The sequence below is a fragment of the Heterocephalus glaber genome, unplaced genomic scaffold (assembly GCF_053883595.1).
Source record: "Heterocephalus glaber isolate CG9 unplaced genomic scaffold, H.glaber_assembly_v1.0 deba00001004, whole genome shotgun sequence".
Lineage (NCBI taxonomy): Eukaryota > Metazoa > Chordata > Mammalia > Rodentia > Bathyergidae > Heterocephalus > Heterocephalus glaber.
In genome coordinates, this window is record NW_028258179.1 from 8057902 (window position 1) to 8079158 (window position 21257).

The 21257-nt window shown below is 52.0% G+C and overlaps 1 protein-coding gene across 9 annotated transcripts in view; it reads left to right on the top strand.

Annotated features, from left to right (window-relative positions):
- The window catches only part of Agap1 (ArfGAP with GTPase domain, ankyrin repeat and PH domain 1), a 483149-nt gene extending 467520 nt beyond the window's left edge, over positions 1-15629 (top strand). For 8 of the 9 annotated variants that reach the window (XM_004868376.4, XM_004868378.4, XM_004868380.4 and 5 more), the window contains 2 exons: positions 6965-7220; positions 8737-15629. In XM_004868376.4, the coding sequence (XP_004868433.1) occupies positions 6965-7220; positions 8737-8940 (460 nt within the window). In that variant the 3' untranslated portion in view covers positions 8941-15629. The remainder of the gene's footprint in view (positions 1-6964; positions 7221-8736) is intronic. The other variant, XR_015450541.1, reaches the window with a different exon arrangement.
- The last annotated feature ends 5628 nt before the right edge of the window (positions 15630-21257 follow it).

The window sequence follows — 21257 nt, forward strand, 5'->3', positions numbered from 1 at the left end:
CAGACTGTCCACATCAGTTTATCCTCTGCAATGGCAAAGATGTTCTAGACCCGCAGTGGTGGAAGGGCCCTGGTGTGCAGTAATGGGAATGTTCTCCATCTTCCATCGAGACCAGATCTGCAATGAGGGGAGCATCCTAGGCCTGTAGCAGTGTCCATGCTGTGGCTTTGCCGTTGTGGAAATGCTCTAGATCTATGGTGATGGAGGCGTGGGGTCTGCAGCAACCGAAGTGTTCTAGACCTTCCATGTGAGCTGCTCTGGATCAGTGGTGGTGGAGGCCTTGTAGGTGGGTAGCAGCGTCACTGTTCTAGATCTGCCATAGTGAAAATGTTCTAGGGACGAGTGTGGAAGTGTTCTAGACCGGCCGTGATGTCACCGTTCTAGATCTGCTGAGGCGGAAATGTTCTAGATCCATGCTGCTCATTCAGGGTGACAGCCACTACCCACATGTGGCTGTTGAACACTGAAATGTGTGGGATACGTCTAAAGGAGCTGAATTTCTTAAATTAATTCATACTTTGACACCTCTGTGCTGCGTGTGGCTCCTCCTTCCGGCCGCCCAGCAATGGCTTTGCACTCTGAAGCAATTCACACCTAACCTTTTACCAGAGACAAGATCAGGTATTGAAATGTCCAAAAGCAGAGGGCGTGCAGGAGAGTGTGAAGGTGGGAGTCGGACAGTTGTCAGTGGGTTTCCCTCGGGAGGCAGCAGAGTCCTAAGGAAGGGTTGGGGCAGAGCCACGGGCCTAGCCAGGGGCTGACAGCTGGGGCCTGGGCAGTCCTCACCTCTGTGCCACTCTTTCTCCGCTAAAAAGGGCACTGGTAGCATCCACCCCACCAGACACTGTCAGAACTAAGCCAGGTAACTGTGCAAAAGCCCTGGTGCCTGGTGCATCACCTGTATTGAACGAGCATCAACAAGAGCCCAGTGCAACCGTCAGCGCTCCGGAGACACAGAAGTCTGAGCTCGAGGAGCCCATAGCTTCTGTGTCTGGTGAGGGCTCAGCCTCTGCTTCAGAGATGGCAGCTCGCGCGTGCATCGTGACACAGTGGAAGGGACCTCTCTCATGAGGCACTGATCTGCTTTGTTGCTTTACCACTTCTCACTCTTTCTTTTTTAGGGAGTGGGTTTTCTGGTGTTGTCATTGCTTTGAGACACAGTCTTGCTTAGCAGTCCATGCTGGCCCGGACTCGTGATGATCCTCCTGCCTCAGGCTCCCAGGCACTCGGATTACAGGCATGCGCCACCGTGCCCAGCATGGCCCTACCTCTTAATTCCATCATCTTGAGGGTTTGGATTTCAACAATGAATTTGAGGGGACACAAGCACTGTGAGCATGACAGTTCAGAAGCAACAGACGTCTGAGAACTGGGAAGGCACCGAATGCAGCATTTCCACTGCATGGGAACGAGCCAGTCCCAGCTTCCTGTGCTGCTTCCTGGGACACCCTGTCAGCTGAGGGTAGATAAACCATCATTGTCGGTTGCTGGTTAGTCATCATAGCTGTCTACAGTGTTGTCACATGGCTGGTCTTGCCCTGCCACCTTCTCCAAGCTCTGCAGTGAGGGCTCGTGCTGGGGTCTTCCAGCACACGGTATGGGGACCTCATCAAGAACCAGGCTCCATGACCCAGGACAGAGCCCCACGAAGCCTGCACACAGTGACTGGGCCATCCCAGTCCTCACCACAGAGCTGGTAGAATGCTCTCTCCCCATTGTCCTGACCTTGCCCATTTTCCTTCGCAAGCGTAAATGCGCACATCCATCCTCTCTCTGCTGGGGACTCTGAAGGCCACCCTCAGCTGTCGCTGCTAAGGTAGCTGTGCTGCACCCGGCAACACCTGGTTTCTACCCTCAGGCCTGAATGTCACTGGTGTGACGCCAGGCAGGCTGGGAGAAGTCGCATCCCAGCTCCCTGCACACACAGACCCAGGACTCAGCCTTCCTCACTCTCGCCCACAGGAGGGTGAGGGAGGCCTCCTGCTTCTCCCTCCAGGCAAGTGGAAGGGGACCTGGTACCCATCTTTTCCCCCAAAGGGAGCCTCAGCTCACCTGGGCTTCTGGCTGCCCTAGTGTCTCCAGCCCCTCTTTCCGGCCAGGCCAGGGACTGGGGTGCTGGGCGGGAGACCACATGCTGAGCACCCGGGGTTCCTGGTTCCAGTATACAGCCTGCAGCCTGGCTTCCTGTGCTGCCCAGCCCTGTCAGTGTGGCCAGGAGAGAGGGAGAGAGAGAGAGAGAGAGAGAGAGAGAGAGAGAGAGAGAGAGAGAGCGAGCACGTGCACCACGCAGGGGTTCCTTATGCCAGCAGTGACCCTGTTCGGCAGGTTCGAACCCTGCAGGTCTCCGGTGGAACGCGGTCGAGCTGATGGTCTTTGGGGTGGGCAGGTGGGCCTTGGAGGGGTCACCACTCCTGAAGGCCAGGGTGGCACAGGCCATGAGGCAGCAGAGAAGAGTGTCCACGTCCCAGCCTGGTGCCTCCCTAGATACCCAAGGGCACCTGGCCCTACACCCTGTGCCCAGACCCCGGCTGCTCCCAGCCATGGCCCTGAGGGAGGCAGAGGGCCATCCTCAAGGGGACTCACTTGAGGCAGGATGACAAGAAAAGACCTACCTTGGTCCTTGGAAGGTGTCTTCTCTTTTCATCTCTGGGGTCGGGTCAGAGGCCTCCGATGCATTGCTGCCCCTCCCCCGTGCTCTCCCGTGGCTGATTTATCTAAAGGTGTGTCAGCACCATGGTCTGATGAGGAGCTGGCCCCTCCTCTCTGCTGACGGCAGCCGCACCAATAATTCATTTTTTAGCTCATTAGCTAACAGAGGCTGTGAGCAGCAGCCCTCCAGGGCACTGGAACGGGAGGTGATCTACTGCCAGCTCGCTGCTCTTGGACTGGCCTTCCTTGGGGAGAATGAGAGGCATGGTCAGGCCAGCTGGGATCCCAGAAGTGAACTTGGGACATCAGGGTAACAGCTGGAGTATTTATGCCTCCAGGTCATGGCGTCCCAGGGCAGTGGTGTTCAACAGAATATTCTTTTTTTTTTTTTTTCGGTACCGGGGATTGAACTCGGGTCCTTGTGCTTGCACAGCAGGCGGCAGAACCACTGAGCTAAATCCCCGGCCCTCAACAGAATACTCTTACAAAAAGCAAACCACTATCTCCGCCTGTCGTTCCTGTCTTGACTGCAGGGCGTGACGGGAATGAGGGCTGGGGCTGCCAGGACACTCCTCGCACTGGGTGCCTTCAGCAGGGCGCTTGCATCGCTTGTGTTTCTGGAGGCTGCATGTCTACCATCAGGGTGCCAGCAGGGCTGGTTTCTGGCATGGCAGCTCTTCCTGGCTTGCAGTGGTGCCTTCTCACTACGTCCTGGCGTCACCCTCCTCCTCCGCACATGGGGAGAGGGGCCTGGCGTCTCTTCCTCTTGTGTGGACACTGCCCTTGTGGATAGGACCCATCCCTATTTGATCATAATTATCTCCCTAAAGACCTTCTCTCCAAACCGAGTCCCCTTAGAGATTAAGGCTTCAGTATATGAATCCGGGTGAGGAGCAGTGGTCAGGCACAATATCCCAGAACAGGCCTCACAGCTGTGGCACTGGCCCAGCAACTGTGCAGCCTGGAACACCCTTGGCCCCAGTGTCTCCAGGCCCTCTGTACCCTCAAGGGGGCCGATTGGTCACCAGTGGGCTTATCAAGACCCCTGGCCAGGAGCAACCCAGCTCCCCACACTGACCACGCTGGGACCTGGGACCTCATGTCCACAGACACCCAAGCACCCAGCAGGCATCTCAGCACCTTGGCCCGACAGCGGTATGGAGGCTTAGAATCGAATGCTGCTGCATCAGGGTGCCAACGCTTATCTGCAGAATGGCCATCGCGTGGTCCGGATGTGCGATCTCAGATCCCAAAAGAGCGCTGACTCAGGCACTTGCCTCTGGGCCTATTTTATGATGAGGAAAGGAGGGTCTTGGATGCTTCTTGCAGTTATGGGAAAGGCCAACTGTGCACATGAAGGGGAGAGAACACACTGAAAACCCAGCCTCTTAGCCCGGCAGCATAGGGAGATTTCCTTTTTTCTTCCTTTGCCACTGGAGAAGGGGCAGAGAGCTCAGCGTCACCCCTCATTGGTAAGTGAGCAATGGCCCCAGGGGATAGATGGCTTCCAGGAGGAGTAAGGGCTTGACTGGATGAAGGAGCATCCCGAACCCCTCCTCTGGGCCCTGTTTGCACACTAGCTGGACTTGGATGCAGGCCTGAGGCCAGTGGCCTCCCTTAGCCTTCTGGTCACCTCCTGATGATGAAAAATACTGAAGTACTGCAGTCCCAAAGGGCCCGGCAGTCGGCACTGCAGGCTTCGGTTTTGGGAAAGCACTGAGTTTCTGGCAGGAGTGATTCCACCCAGTGGCAAAAGCCACACACGGAGCAGATCTGGGGGCCATCCCCAGTGGAGAACACAGGTCCTCCTGACTCAGAGGAGTCTGCTGAGGCCTGGCACTTGTTCCATTGCCTGGCAGTCTCCCCAGCAGCTGTGTGTGAGGGAGAGGTTTCTAAGCCTCGTCAGCACTTTGTTCTGTCATGGCTCTTACAGTCACCACAGAGCTGGGGCCTTTCCTGGCATGGTCCACTTTCTGCCCCTTCTTCCCAATTTCAGGTGTGTAATACCAGAACCTTACTTTTAAAGACAGCTCCCAGGCCAGGGATTTAGCTTAGTGGTTTTGCCATCTGCTGTGTAAGCGCAAGGACCCGAGTTCGATCCCTGGTACCAAAAAATTTAAAAAATTAAAAAATAAAAAATAAAGACAGCTCCCAAAATGGTAGAGATTTTGAGCCCTATAAAACCTGGACCCACCTTTATTCTGTGTCCTAAACAGGTGCTGATTTTTTCAAAAGCAAAGAGTGGCTCATTCCTCTGTGTGTAGGTGTCCCTGAATTCCAGTGAGCCTCCTGTGGGGCGACTGTATTCAAGGACAGGTCACCCACAGTGTCTGGCCAAGGGACCACAGCAGAGGGCTCAGAGCCAAGGCGTCACACTGCTTTTATTAAGAAGAAAATGTAATAATTGCAGCCAAGACTAGGGATCCTGTGTTAAATTCTCTGCTTTATCCCTGGATGATTTGGCAATGACTATTAAAATCAATCGGAGCAGATAAGACAGCCTGATTTTAATGTCTACCCAAAAAATGAGTTAGCGAACTGGAACTTGGAAATCTGGACATAGCCTACACCATTATCCTTTTTCATTTAATTCACATTTTTGCTTTTTCTTTCATGATTTATGAAATGCATCAACAAACGTTTACCATATTATAAATAGGTTTTCTTAAACAGTATCCAAGTCTCCCGGGTTTCTTGTCTTTCTCCTTAGCGGCATTTCTGATGTCCCACTGTGTGCCTGTGTTTTTGCCAAGCGGAGCAGTGTGTGGGACGCATTTGTGGGTGCTGCTCAGCCCTCAGCTACGAGTGTTTGTCCTGGAAATCACTGAATGAAAAGCGGCAGGGTCACTCTGGGGTCACTCACAGGTACCAGGAAGCGAAGCAAAACTAATCCAGATTTACTCCTGGAAGAATCTGTTTGCCTAAGTATTTAAAAACAGATTAGGGCTCACCCGACACCAGATCCCCTGGCGCAGTGTAAACATGGGTAAAAGGTGTAAACAGGGTCTGGCCTCTGTACTTCGGAAGCAGAAATGTCATGGGTAATGAGTTTCCTTTCTAGACTGTGGCGGAAGGCCTAAGTGGCTCTTAGCGTGGCTGGTAGCTATGTACCCTGATTGTCCCCCTGGAGGGAATTCTGGGTTTTAGGAGAGGCCACTTGTGAATCAGCATCTTCCAGAGCTTCTGTAATTACAGCTTCTCAGCACATGTTGGGCTTTTCTTCATCGTCCTCATCAAAAAGGTCGCGTCCAGCCCTCACAGAACACACCCCAGGCTACTTGTAAGATTTCAAGAGCTACTTGTAAAATCTCTAGTTGTTCTTTTTAAATTTTTAGCCTCCCACTCCCCACCCCACCCCGCCATCCCTGGCAGCGCTGCAGAATCCAGAGCAGTGGCAGTGAACCTGTGGCATGAGAGCCAGGCCACCCTGGCAGCCGAGCACCAGATAACTGTTTTTTCTAAACTGAAACCTCCGTATCCAGGTTTAATTGCAGTGTTGGCACTTTGCAAAAAATAAGTGGGTTTGGGGTTGCAGTTTGGGCACTCGGTCTCCTAACGGCTCTGCTCTAGAGCCATCACCACTCTAGAGGACCGCCAAGTTTAGGATCTCTTTTGGATGCTTTTTTTTTTTCTTTTGGGGAAACCAGAAACACCCCCCCTCCCCCGCCCAACTGCTCTCCCCATCCGTCCTCTCCTCTTTTTCTCAGCCTTCTTTCCAGATCCTCTTTAGACCCCAGGGTAGGAGCAGTTGTCACACTGAGCCACCTTCACCCTGTCCTCTGTCTGCCCCCAGGGCCATCCCCTTGTTCCCTAGGCTGAGCCCTGGAACCCGTCCCCTCAGAAAACCCAGGTGTTCTTTGTCACTAAGGGACTCTTAGCCTTCTGCCACCTTTCCCAAGCATCCAAAGAGATTAGGGAATTGTCCACAGTCACCAAGCTCAGCTGCTGGAATCCCTGCCATTCCCTCCTGCAAGGTTCCTTCAACCCAGGGAAACTGCACACGTCTCACCCCTCCCCGGTGGCAGAGGAGTCGAAGGCAGGAGCACACAGCCACCTGCAGGCGGGGAACCCACCCTCTGTCCTCCCTGGGCTCCGGCCCCACTCCTTCTGTCCTGGCTCACAGCCAGGGAGGGTGCCACTCTAGGAACCTCGGCGATGACCTTAACCCCAGAGGGCTTCCTCCTGCCATGTGGGACCCCTGTCCCTGCCACTTGGCTTCTTCTAAATGTCTCCTGACCACTGGGCCTATGGCAGAGGGCTGCGGCCAGGACCCTCGTGCCCTGTGGTGACCACACCTGTCTGCCAACCCTTGCAGGGAAGAGAAGGAGCGATGGATCCGGGCAAAGTACGAGCAGAAGCTCTTCCTGGCCCCACTGCCATGCACAGAGCTGTCCCTGGGCCAGCACCTGCTGCGTGCCACCGCCGATGAGGACCTGAGGACAGTCATCCTGCTGCTGGCGCACGGCTCCCGGGACGAGGTGAACGAGACTTGCGGAGAGAGCGACGGCCGCACAGCTCTGCACTTGGCCTGCCGCAAGGGCAACGTGGTACTGGCCCAGCTGCTCATCTGGGTAGGTGGCCGAGCCCAAGCAGGCTGGGGGGTGGGGCCAGCAGGCAAGTCCTGAGGATGGCTGGGGCGTGGCCTGTAAGGCTGTGACTGCCCAGGGTCTCAGAGGGCGGGGCCTGCAGTGGCAATGTCAGTGCTACTGGCTTGCAGCGCTCTTTCCCTGGTTGTAGGCCACTGGTACCTGTCTGAAAATGGGAACAATTCCTAGTAGGGAGTAGAGACTCAAGCAATGAACGTTTCTGCTGTTTTTAATCTCCTTTTGCAATGAGCAGCATGGGAAAACTAGATTAGATGCACACAGTGAGTCAAAACCACTCAACTTTCTAGCCTCACTTGCACACAGTAGTAACAGAGGTGACTGAAGACAAATTAAGTAACAGTTCCGTCCAGTTGGCTCGGGCCGCAGTGACAATACCAGAGGCTGGGCATTGTTTTCCCCGAGGCTCTGCAGGCTGTGCAGCCAAGGTAGGCAGGCCAGTTTCTCCAAGGCCTCCCTCCCTGGCGAGCGGATGACTCCTGCTGTGTCAGGGCTGTGCCCTCGTGGTGTCTTCTCCATGCCATGCATTCCTGCCATTGCTTCCGCATCCCATAAGGACATCAGTCCAATTGGAGTGGGGCAGAGACAGTCACATCCCAAGGTCTGGGGGCTAGGATTTCAGCATAGCAATTTGGGGGGACACAATGCCACCCATGAGAAATTGCAGGCAGTGTCCTCAGGGTGTCCAAGAGTCCCTCAGTGGCAGTGGTCCATGCTCACACGAGTGTGCAAAGACCCACACACACACTGAGTGGCAGAGGTGGGAGTGAACCCACCCTTTTTCATGAGCAAGAAGCTTTAAAATGTTACATGCTTCCAGCTGGTATTTCCCCTTCTACCCTTCACTTGCACTCCATCAGAAATCCTGCAGAAGATTAAAACATCACAGCACTGTTCCTGCCAGAGACAGTTTTTGAGCAAAATGTGCAACAATTAAACACAGAGTGGCTGGATCTTGTTCATTTGGTGGAATACTAGATGAATATGATGAGCTGTACCTTTAAGGACTTTTTAATGATGTAAGGAGTGATCACAGTCCAGTGTTCAGTAAAAGAAAATTTTACAGTCTTATCTTTTATACATTTATACATTTAGATTGAAAGAAAACCATTAGATGGAAATATTCTAAACTATTCACGAAGGCCTTATCTCTGGTGGGATTATAGGTGGGGATTTTTTCTCTTACAGTCCTCCATGTTACTTACGTTTTTTCTTTTATGAAAATGAATTGTCTCTGGGATTTTTTAAAGGTGGGTTATTTTTTCTTTTTATAACTGGAAAGTCAAAATAGAAACAGCAAAACCTGAAGTTATCCTTGATTCATTTCTGGTGCCTGACCCCAGGCTGTGGTGGGCAAGGGCACCTTCAAGGCCCAGTGGCCACCAGCACTTGACAGTCACTGCTCCCAACCCAGCTCCTCTGCCCTAGTCCCCGTGGCCCTGCCCCTTCCCACCTTGTGACATCCCCTCTGTCACCTCTGCAGTACGGGGTGGATGTCATGACCCGAGATGCACAAGGGAACACGGCACTGGCCTATGCCCGGCAGGCATCCAGCCAGGAGTGCATCGACGTGCTGCTGCAGTACGGCTGCCCTGACGAGCGCTTTGTGCTCATGGCCACCCCCAACCTATCCCGGAAGAACAACAACCGGAACAACAGCAGTGGCAGGGTGCCCAGCATCATCTGACAGTGGCCTTTCCACTGCACCCAGGACGCCCAGCCTTACTGCGCTGCAGCCCTCGGAAGTCACAGCACGTGAGTCCTGTCATGTCCCTTCCCTTTCTGGTGGTCATCTCCTGTCCACCCGCCCATTCACCCCAAATGAAATCTCCAAACCTGGACATCCTTGAGGGGTGAAGAGGACACCAGGAGGCTGCAGAACCAATTCCTTTTCACAAACTGGCAACAGTGCACAGGAGAGACCACCAGGCCTTGGTTGTTTGATGATAGCACACAGCACGGGACCCCTATCCTGGAGCCAAAGTGGGGAACAAGGGCCAGGCCCCAAGGGGGAGGGGCTCGGGCGAGGAGCACGCAGAAGGGGCAGCTCTCCTTAACTGGCAGTTAAGCACATGAATACGTTTCACCTCTACCAAACGGAGCACTTGGATTTCATCTCTTCTCCGAGGAGCTTGACGGCATAAATCAGAAGCAAGCACAGAGTTTGTCAGGTTTGAAGCCCCTATGATGGTATGTGTCAAATCAGTTGTAGCTAATCTGTCCGGGGAGAATACTGGCTTCATTACACTTGTATAGTTGAGTTCTTCCAGCATTACCGCTGTTTAATAGAACATGATTAGTCATCACCGAGAAGAAAGCATATTAGCCGAGGAGCTAGTTACGCGGCACGCTCCGGTGATTGCCGTGATGTGATTGCAGTACTCTTAGAGGCATCGTATTAGCCCGGACGTGTTCTTTCGAGCCCTTGGAGCCCTCCTTTCTAAATTCGCTGTCATAATTTAGTATCTGTTTAATTTTTCAGTCCAAAGAGAGGAAATCAGTTGCCGAGTATTATTTGACTGCAGTCTCCTTGGTGCAAAAACAAAATGGAAAAAATAAATAAGAATAACTTGGAAATTCAGAAGGAAATCGCAAATTCAGCTGGTAACAGCTTCTCCAGTGCAGTTTGTAAAGGAAGTGAACACACAGAAGGCTATTTTTTCTGAACGTAAGAGAGATGTTCTGTCCTTTGGTCAAAGTGGGGGTGTTAGGCCTCAGTCACTCTGGGGCCACACGGCCCAAGTTACCAGGCTTCTGAAAGTCTGTTTGAATAAAAGAAGTTCATAAATATGCATTGATTTTTGTACAGACAAATGGCACCTCTGTTAATTTATAAATTCAACTGGATGTGAACTAATAATGTGCAACTAGTTGAGATAAGAGGGTTACAGATGATTGTACATGGAAAATATTCCCAGCAGTAAACACTTCCATTAATGTGATATACAGCTTTTACAAGGAACGTAGCAGAGTAAGATGGTGGTACGATTTGCTTATTAAAATGGAGAAAGAAAAAAGAAAGACATTGAAGCATTTTGGAAAGGGGGGAAAGGAGCATGGGAATTTTCATTCTTGAAGGCATGATTTAGAATGGAAACCATTTTGCTAACCAAGAGTGAGGGGCTCGGGCAGGATGGGGAGATTTTGTGAAAACTGGAACCAGGCGCCTATGCCTGCAGGCACAGCCTGCCTATGGTACCTATGACACCTGGTCCACCATCATCAGGGCCACCTTCAGCCAGGTGAGCAAACAGAGAAAACCCAATTGCATGCCCCTTAGATCAAAAAGGGAAGGAGGCTGGGGATGTAGCTCAGTGGCGCCATGCCTGCCTGGCAAATGCAAGGTCCTAAGTTCCATCCCCAGTACCAGGAAAAAAAAAAAAGGAAAGAGGCAGCTTTGCCCAGAGCCTGTGGCAGTATGACGAGGGAAGAAGGGTTGTCATGGTGCAGCCCAAGGACACGGGGCTGACGTGGCACAGGGACACAAAGCCACATTGCCCAGCAGCCTCCTGAGACCTTCCTTGCTCATATATTGAACCTTATATTTTGTAAGAGTTTTTCTTCTTCTTTCACTTTTTAGAAAAAAAAAATTTTAAGGAGATGGGGAAAAAATAAAGCTTTACACAGAATTTATATGTGGGTAAGTGTCTGATGGAGATTTCTAATCTTAAGTAAGCTCAGCGGAACGGACCCATATGCAGAAGCCCTCGTCTGAGGACCTGGGCCACACTTTCATAGCCCTGCCATTTGGTTTTTTAATTCTGCTTTTTGTCACTATGTAGTTATTTTAAATGTGCATAGAGAAAAAAAGTCATTGCCTATTTTTGAAGAATACATTAGCATCTAATCTCACCCTACACATTCCCCTCCACAGCCTTTACTGTAGACTTTGTGTAGAGAACACAGATAGAGTATAAATGAAATTCTTAAATTATTTCATTGTAGTTAATTCCCACTATAGGAATGCTTTATCGTAGTGGAGCCTTCCTTTGAAAAGAAATGGAATTCCTCGTGAGGCTTCGCTTTGAGATGTATATGAGTGTGTACAGATTATTATATGTGTTTATAATATAATATTTTCCCAAATGACTTCTTACTCCACTTCGCCTTCCACAGCCTGAATGCTAGATCGGTGTTTCCCCTCCCTTCCCTCCCGCACAGGACGGCATCGACCCCACCCCAGGGACCAGGGCCCCTCCCCTGCCCTCTGTAGTGACCTTGATTTGCGCCAAGAGCCCACCCACTTTCTTGAGCCGAAGTTTTAGCAAGAGGTGGAAAAGCAGTAGCGGGGTGCAAAAAAGGGGAGCAAGGGGCGGCCCATGTGTATCTCCGCGTGAGGCCCGGCCCTTGGCGGAGGGCGCTCTTGCTTTAAAGCTTGCTGACACAAGGCTGGGCAAAGCAGGACGAGGCCGGCGACAGGCGTGAGCAGCGTGGGACGCAGGTGAGCTCTCACAAACCCTTTCCGTGTTCAGCCCCGCGAGGGGCCGGCGACACGGGAAACCACCACTACAGAATCTGCAGGCCCTGTTCTGTCCATGAAGCAAATCCTCTCACAGTGAGAAACTGCCCACTAGGAGGGCACGCGAGCACCACACGCACAGGGACCGCCTCCCGGTGTCCAGGCAGCACCCGTTCCGCTTCTGGGCCACTAAACCGCAAGTGGGGGGCACAGAGGCGGCTGGGTCTCCAGTCGCCAAGAAAGCCCTGCAGAGGGAAGGGTGCTGTGGTTCTGACCCCAGTCCCACGAGTGCAGACCTCACAAATGGCGTGGGCAGGTGGTTCCAGGGCAGTAAGCCAGTGACAGGTTCCTAGGTCTTTGGTCCCGAAAACGTGCAGTGCTGCGTCTCCACGAGGTAACACAAGGTCTGTATAGCCCAGAAACACAGAAGAGGGTGGACTGCGAGTCACCCTGGAGGGCGGGATGAACCCAGGGCCCTGGACATGGTGCCCAAGCCCTCTACTACGGAGCTGGAGCTCCAGTCCCAGCCCAAGTCACTCTTCCCTGTGGGCCTCTGAAATGGACTCCACAGCACATGCGCAGGGCATCTAGCAAGATTTTCCCCGGGCCAGTGAGGTAGTTTTGGGTCCATCCTGGGCCATGCAGTGTAGACACCAGTGTTCCCAGTCTTGTACCGTCTGTACTTTAGTGTCATTCCCTGGATCTGCATGGATCTGTCGCTGCTTTCTTAGGGAACAACGTGGTCGGGTAAGGAAGAAACCTGGCAGCCAGAGTCCCCCAGCTCCACTGTCCACCTGAGGATGTGTCTGCAGCATCCTCAACTGTGAAGCTTGCAGTGAGTTCCAAACCAGAGAGATAAAATGCCAGCCTCACACCTGGCTAGGAGACAGATGCAGGGAACCAGGATGTTTATCAAGAATAGAGTACACACCCAGGGACCTGCCCCTACCTGACACCAGGTCCTCACCACCTGGGCAGGCAGTGACAGCTCGGCATGGTTAAGCCTGTGCCCTCCTCTCTGCTAAGCCCCTGGTGCCTTTTCTCAAGCCCCTGTGTGCAGGCAGTAGAGTCAGAGGATGATGGAGGCCCCATTCAAAGCTGCCCACTTCCTGCTGTCTCAGCCCTCTGCTCTCAGAATGTCCCTCTGCTTTTCCAGAGGTAGAGAAGGGGGTGAGGACGGCTCTCCTGCCTTTTGCTAGTGTTGCCTGGGGACTAGGGTGACCCTGCTCTCCCGCACCTCAGGTAACCACGAGGCTGCTGGAACATTCCTATTGCTGTCCTCTTCCTCCTGCCCAGCACGTCAGAGCTCCCTGGAGAGTACTGGGCTGGCTGTAGCCTTAGGCTCCTCTGCCTCTGTCTCCCTCAGTGAGCTTGTGCTCATCTGGCTACTGGGGTGACCACCATCCCTGTCATTTAGGATGCTCTGAGAATGAGGAGGACTCCCCACATCCCGTCTGAGGAAGTTGAAGCCCACCATAGCTTCTTCTGAGAAGAGGTAGCATCAGGGCCCAAGAGCTCAGGACACAAAGGTGTTTGGAAAGCAAACCGTTGCCTCTCGATGGGCTTTCTTCCACCACTCCTCCCCACCCTTGCTGTTTCCATGCCTCACACAAGGTCACAGAGAATTTTCTAGAACTCTCCTGGGTTCTTCATGGCCTTCAAGCAAATTGAAAAGCAGGAAGGAATTTGAGTACAAATGTTCCAGAGATGCACATTTTTCCTTCAGAGGAAAAGAATTTATCTCCCACTGCCTCCATAGTCTGGTTTCTGGTGTTATGGAGTCGCATCCGGAAGTAGCTTTCGACTCATACCCACCAGAAAGCTCAGTAAGGGCCTCAGGTATCCGCCATGCTTCCTCCCTTGGAGTGGGTCTCTTCTGGGCCCCTGAGTGTCCTCTCTTGGCCAGCATGCCCAGCTGTGGTACTGGGCATGGTGACCTGCATGGCCTTGCTGACCCTCCAATATGCCCTCTCCTCTGCTTAGTGCCCTGCCTGGGTGAATTCTTGTCATTCAGCATCTAAATTAGACCATTTTTCAAGCCAAAATACCAAATCCCTTGCAGTTAAGCAGAAGAGAGAAGGGCATGGGCCAAGCTACTTGGAGATGAATTACTAAGCTTCAGTCTTCAGATTTCATTTCCATCGCTGTCCAGGAAGGAAGTGCTAGGCCTGAGACATGTAATGTCCCTGACTCTCAGACCAGTACCAGGCAGCCCGGTCACAGTAACTTGGACCTTAGTGTTTCCAAACAAATGCTCTTCCCTTTAAGGAAGAAGTACTGTCTGAAAATAGATCTTCAAATGTGAGTGGAGTCCCTGTTTAATTTGTATGTCCACTGCTTTTGAAACTTGGATTTGCATTCTGCGTCACAGTTAAAATTAGAATCATCCATGGAAGATTCTGGAAAGGAATTCTAAACAACCAACCAGTCTTCTTTTTCCTTCTGGAGTTTTTACAAGCCCAGGTTTTAGGAGTATTTAAGTGCTATGACCACCCACCCAAAGCAGTCATAGAAAAGGTAATTGTAAACTATCCTCCTCCTTTCAAAGAAGCATCAGCAGTTGGGCTGGGGTTTGCTCCTGCCTAGTACAAATGCTCTGTGTGAGGCCCCGTGTCCCGCACAGCAGGCTCAAGCCTGGAGGTGGGCACCCCGTGCTCCTGTGTCCGAGGCAAGATGCCCACGTGAGAGAGAGAGAGAGTGAGAGAGAGCGCGAGCGAGCGAGGTTGGCTCAGGGCTTGTTTTTTATTTTGGCCTGGTGTGCTGCATCTGCAGGGGATCCCCCAGAGGGTCGTGAATCAAGCCATACGATAGACTCGCCTGCCAACGTCTGGACTGACCTGGAATTCCGAGCTGGAGGGGTTCACGGCCTTAGTCTTGACACAGGTGAAAGAAACGAACCAAGGAGTGCGAGAGTGTTGGGAAGTCTCCCCGTGGAGCAGAGCCCCAGGCCACGCTAGACTCCCGACCTCCCCATTCCTAGCCGGTGTGCACAGTGGCCCAGGAAGCGCCTGCTACAGCTGGCTCTGGAACTGGAAAGGCCGCCTTGCAGCAGCCGGTCCACCGTGAAGAGGGAAGGGGTGTGGGGCCTAAGGGGCCCCCTGGGCCACCACTCTCCTCTGGGGACCAGCAAGAATGTGTCTTCCTGGCCTGTGAGGCCAGGGGGACAGAGGAGGGACCACGGGTGCCGTGAGCTAGGGCCAGTGAGGACTTCGCTCTCTCACTTCCTGCTCACGTGAGCTCACCACATGGCCACGCGCCCCCCAGTCCCAGTAGTTTTGTCCCCAGAATGGAGTTGAGTCGGGATCAGGTAAGAAAGGGTGTGTTTAGAAACTGCTTCCTGTGGTGCAGAGGAGGGAAGCACCCCCTGATACCCCAGCTCCGCACAACCCCTGGGCTGAGCCCCAGCATGGGCATGGGAGGCGCCCACCGCTCCCTTCTCCAGCATTCCTTGGCGTCCCCAACCCCTGGGAGCAGCCGGCGGGGACAGCCGCATTTCTGGGTGGCAGCAGGGGAATCCAGGGGCCACCTTTTAGCACCCTGTCCTGTTTCTGTAAATAGCCATGTATAGAAGAGGAAGAGCAGCCGGGGGTTTATGTAGAGATGGGGTGGGTTTTGGTTTTTTAGGTTGTTTTTTATATTACCTCATTCAGCAACTTCATGTTTCACAATGACTCGATGATGCTTTATTTATATTGTTTGTACTGTAATTAAAACCATTGACAGACATTTCACTTTGCTTGTTACTTCATATGATCTTGTTTGGATTAAATATGCCAGTTTGTGTTTTCCTGCCTTGGGATTTCTGTGTCAGCTGTACAGTATTCTAGGGGGAAAGAAAAAGGAAACTGTAAGGTAACGGAGAGAGGTGGCTGTAGTGTAGAGACCTCTTTCCAATAAAGAAACGAAAATATGTCTACGCCGCTTCTGGGAGTTGTGTTGGTGTTTTGTTTTGTTTTGTTTTGTTTTGTTTTGTTTTGTTTTGTTTTGTGGCGGTGCTCGTCTGTCTCAAGGTAGGGGTTTCTTTGCTTTATTCACAGGGACAGGACTCGCAGCGGGCGCTGTCCCCAAACAGGGACAGAAACATCAAGCACTTGAGACCACAGGCCAGCGACTGTCCCGCGCCCTGGGCCCCTGAGGGCTCCGTCCTCCAGCAAAGGCTGGGTTCAGAGATCCCAGGGGCTCTGCGTGTGTCTTAGCCCTGTCCTCCCTGCCCTAGTGAATGGCAGGGACACAGCAGGCAGCTAGGAAAGGAAGCAGAGGCCAGAGGAATCGGTGCATTTCCACCTTTGCTGGGTGGGGCCTCTGGGAACGTGAACAGAGCAGCTGCAAAGGGTAAGGAATGACTTTCTCCAGGAACGCCGGGGCGGGCAGCCAGGGGCTAGCTGTGCAGCTGGATGCCATGCAGGTCCAGGCCCTCCCGACCCTGGTCAGCCGGGGTCTGCGGTGCTGCTTTCCGGAAGGAAGCAGAGAAGGGAAGGAAGGGGTGTCTGAGTAGGCCCCTCCAGTGGGCGAGTGGCTGCCCATACCGATGGTCACTCTGGCCACAAGGGCATCTAGGAAATGTGCTGCTGTGCGGCCAGGCTCTGGTGACCTCCGGCCTCTTGGTGGCTCTTCGTGCACAGGCCACACACTGCATTTCAGCAATGGACACTCCCTTCCCGGAGGGCCAGGTGGGCAGGCTTCCCCAGCCCTGCTGCTCCTCAGCGGCCTGTCCACCCCCGTCCACCCTGGGCTTTGTCCCCACCGCCATGCCGGAATCTGACCACACCTCGGAGTGTCCTCTGGGACCCAGCCATCTTCCCAGGCCGTGGCGTTTGCACCACACGCTCTGGGGAGCACTCTTGGCTGGATACCGAAGTTAACACTGAGTGCATGATCAGAAGGCGATCCTGCTGGGGCTGGCCAGGCCACCTTGGGGTTGCCAGACGGGGTGGTCCATGGCCCCCAGAATGTCGTCCTCAGATCCCAGAAGCCTTTCCCACAACAGGGTCCCTACAAGTGTCCTTGGCCCTAGTGGACCCATGCCCAGGGTCCGGCCAAGGTCCAGTGTGAAGATGTGCACCACAGCGGTGTTTACACCAAACCGGGAAACCAGTTTAAACTCCAGCAATAGGGAGATGGTGACATAAACTGCGGTTCCTCTCTAACGGGGAAGCATAATCACTTCATGCCATGTTTATCACCTGAGAAAATGATATGAATTTTAAAATGAGGATACAGCAGTACCTATAAAACTGATCCCTATTATTTTTATATCCAGGAAGAAAATCCGAACTGTGAACAGTACTGTGTCTCTGTGGGGTGGTTTTTATTTACTTCTTTAAACTTTACATTTCTGTATGTATGATATATAACAGATTTTATACTATACTACTTTTGTCCAGACGCTTTCTTTTGAGGCAAGTTCTTGCTATATAGTCCAAGCTGGCCTTGAACTCTATCTAGCCCAAGCTAGACTCAAATTGAAGGCCGTCTTCCTGCCTCACCCTCACCAAGTGCTGGGAATAAAGGCCTGCGGTCACCACACCCAGCCTGGGAATCCAGGAGTATGTTGAAGTTCATTCACAGTTGGCCGTTGACTTTGAAGAAAGTAGTTGGGTTGTTTATTAATCTATTGCCCGCTCAGGCTCAAATTGGTGAGACAATTGGTTAATTGATTCATAAACTACTTTGATGCTGAAACGAATTGATTAAAAATTAGGAGGCATTCAGCTAAGGAGGGAACCTGAACTTACAGGTCACACCGGCCCCCAGGCAGTCTGCACACCAGATGGCCTTTGGTCCCACGCCCTCTCCTCCGCATCACCCTCCCGGGGGCTGACCTGGCTGCCCCAGCTCTCTGTTATTCTGAACGCACCATCCAGACCGCCAAGGGGACCCCTCCCTCCCCCCAGCATCAGGGTCCCCAGCACCCCCAGCTTGAGCCCCGCTGCTCAGCTTCAGAGCTCTGCCTGGGAGAGCCCACTGTGTGGGCCAGTTCTCTCTGCCCCTGGGGTCTCGGGAGCATGCCCCTCCTCACGGTGGCCTTCCCGCACCTCCCGGCTCTGCCAAGTCTCCTGCTCCTGTGTGTCACCTCCAGGATGCTCCTCTGAGATGCTCCTGCCCTGCTCTCTCTCTTCTGCTGCACCTCCCATGAGCTCCTGGCCATGGGTCTGTCCAGGTACCCAGAGCCCAGCTCAGCATCCCTGGAGTGACCAGTGCTGGGGCCACACTGGCCTTGCCCTCCCTGACTAGGGCCTGAGTCCCAGGTCCCAGGGCTCCACCCCAGGCCCCACTGCTCTCAGGCCACCTTGGGTCCCCAGCCCGGGCTCACACAGGTCCCTGCTGCACCCTGACCAGTGTGTGCAGTGACGGGGCAGATCCCTGCACAGCTGCACAGCAAAGAAAAGGCTGCCCCCCACACCCTAGGCTGCTGCCTGCTGAGTGGGGGAGTTCCTGCTGGCCCGCCGTCTGCAGCACATTCTAAGAAGCCGCTAAGCCACAATTTATCACCACTAAAGTCCGGTAAGGCACCTAATTGGCCCATAAATGTGGTCCAATAACTGCACCTGACACCCAAAGACACTGTGGGCAATTAGCACTTATTTATTTGCATATGGTATTGACCAATCTCTAGCAACTCACTTTCAAGATCTGTTTATTTTTAACACTGGAGGGGGAAAGACTCATTTACTGCACTGTGAGAGGAACTAGCACAAACACACACGTGCACACATAGAAACACTAGCAGGATGGATGGGAACTTGGCCTGGCACTGCTCCCACCTAAGGAACTCAGTGATTAATGGGGAAGGGGTTCTTGGAAAAATGCTCTGTAGATGCCACCACCTCTCCCAGGTGACCACAGGGCAGCCAGGAGGCCAAGACAGAACGGCATAGGCAGTGCCCAGCTGTGTGGGCTTTGGAAGGTCCCATGAACATGACTGTGCCAGCCACACTCGGGATAAAGCTCCCCTCAGGAGAAGTCATGGTCCCGGACGTTGAGTTCTTCAGAGAGCCAGGGCAGCGGTTTCCCCGGCACTGAGTGACTCGGTATGGAAGACTGCAGTGTTTTGGAACCAGCTTGGGCTGTCTGGATCCTCCGAATGCTTGTCTGCAGAACAGGAGCAGTCCTCCTGTCCGTGTGGGTGTAGATGGAAGGGGTTTAACATGTAGAAAGAATTTAGAACAGCACTTAGCCCCAGTGAACTCACTGGAGGTACCGGGAGAGTCATCCTTATCACAGGAAGGGCCAGCCGGCCAAGTAGGTAGTGCTGTAGATAGTGCTGCGAGCGACATGGACCACCCAGCCCAAGGGTGCATGGTCAGGGGTAAGCTGCGCTCTGCGCAAGACAGGAAGCTGCTCCTGCAGTGTGACTGGGGGGTCCAATTGGGGCAGAAAGAAGCAGAGTCCTTTAGAAGCCTGGCAACACTCCAAGGAACACAGCAAACTCAAATACCTGCCTCTCTGTGAGATCAATCTTGATTTCCATTTGTTCTTTTTGCTTATTTGAATTTGCTGATTCATCTGAATATTTATTATTTCCTTTACTGTTTCTAAAAGAAGGAAAGAAAACGAAATGAATAATTACCAATGCCGAGGATAGGCACTCTATCTGAATATGGTCCTTCCAGCCTTTTTTAAAAAATGTGTGTATCCAAAAACAGTGTGTATCTTTTTTTTTTTCTTTTTGAGACAGGGTCCAGCTATATAGTTCAGGCTGGCCTTGATCTTCCCATGTAGATGAGCTGGCCTCGAACTCATGGCAATCTTCATGCCTCAGCCTCCTGAGTGCTGGGATTCCACCGCACCCTGCTCTTCTACCTTTTAGAAATAAAATACCATTCTTCAGCCTGGCATGGTGGTGTGCATCTGCAGCTACTCTGGATAGAGGATCTTTTGAGTCCACAAGTTCCAAGCCAACCCGCGTAAGAGAAGGAAACTTCCCAAAAGTAAATAAATTAAATACACCACCATGGATCAAACTAATCTCATAGCTTACACTTGCTTTCAAATTTTTGTTTCGAAAATTTCCAAAGCCCCTGGGAAGTTGAAAAATAGACCATTCAGTGAAAACCCAAAGATGCTCCATCTATATTTGCAGACTGTCCCTGGGCTGGGAGAAGAGATAGAGGCTCTGCCCCATAATATTTGAATGTAAATTGCCAACTCATGATTTTGCACCCTTAAATAAATAACCAAACACAAGGACTGCAGGGCCGTTGTCATTCCCCAGATAGCTTCCATTGATATGATATAATGTGCAGTCTGTATTCAAATGGCCTCAATTGTCCCAATAAAGTCTTTTATAGCTGATTTTCCCCTTATCCGGATCCAATCAATAATCACACGGAGCCCTTAATTGTCATGATAACCCACTTCTTTAAACTTAAATGAGCTTGAACAACTTTTCCTGTTAAAAAAATAAAAGCTAACTAAATGCCCCCCACCCGCTCCAGAACAAGGCTTCCTGGTTTCCAGCCTTTCCCATCAGGATCCTCATACATTTTTTTCCAATTTAAAAAGCAAAAAATAGTCTTTCTTTAAAAAAAATAGCCTTGGGGCTGGGGATTTAGCTCAGTGGTTTCGCTACCTGCTGCGCAAAGCACTAGGACCGAGTTCAATACCCCACCCCACCCCTACCAAAAATAAATAAATAAATAAATAAATAGCCTTTCTTAGTCTAATGTTATCACGACTGAGTTTGAAAATTTCTGTGTAATGACAACTTGTGTCTCTTTGTTGCTGTCCTTAACCCTTCTATGTTGTTTACTAATTTTTCATTTGGACTATTTACTTTAAAAACATTTTTTTGACGGGATGGCAGTTTGAGACAGGGTCTCACTGTGTAGTTCAGGCTGACCTTGAATTCACTATGTAGCCCAGGCTGGCCTTGAACTCACCAGGATCCTCCTGTCTCAGCCTCCCAAGCACTAGAATCATAGGAGTGCACCACCACGACCGGCTGGACTATTTATGTTTTTTTAAACTGATGTGTAAACTTACAGGATAGCAACTATTTATCTATTATAACCTGTTATAATTTTTTTCTCTTTTGGTCCCTTTTTAACTTTTGATTTTTTAATGTCTAGAACTTTCTCAGTATGTCCTCCAATCAGTCTTCAGTCTTTACCCGCGACTCTCGCCTGGATGGCCAGACAAAAGTCTTTCCACATCGAGATTACACAGAACTCATTTGCTCTCTAGTTCACTTCTGCTATTTTATGGTACGTGCAGATTCTGCACTCACCACCCATTTGTGAGCACTTTGGTTTTTCTACATGGTTAGCTCCAGTGCCAGTTAAACCACAGGAAGACTTTTTCAATGCATGGCAGTAAGTCTCGGGGCAGAGAGAACAGACGCTGCTGGGGCTCAGAGAAGAGCCAGGCGGGCCTGAGGGGGGTCCAGAAAGATGGCCAGGCACTTGCCACTCAGAGATGCTGAGTTGCAGGAGGCTGAGCCCTCGAGCAGAGTGGTGTGCGCCTGACCCTCCAGTGCCCATTGCACGTGCGCTCTGCCCTGCGTGGCCTCCTTTCCGGCTACTCTTCATCCGCTCCTGACTTCC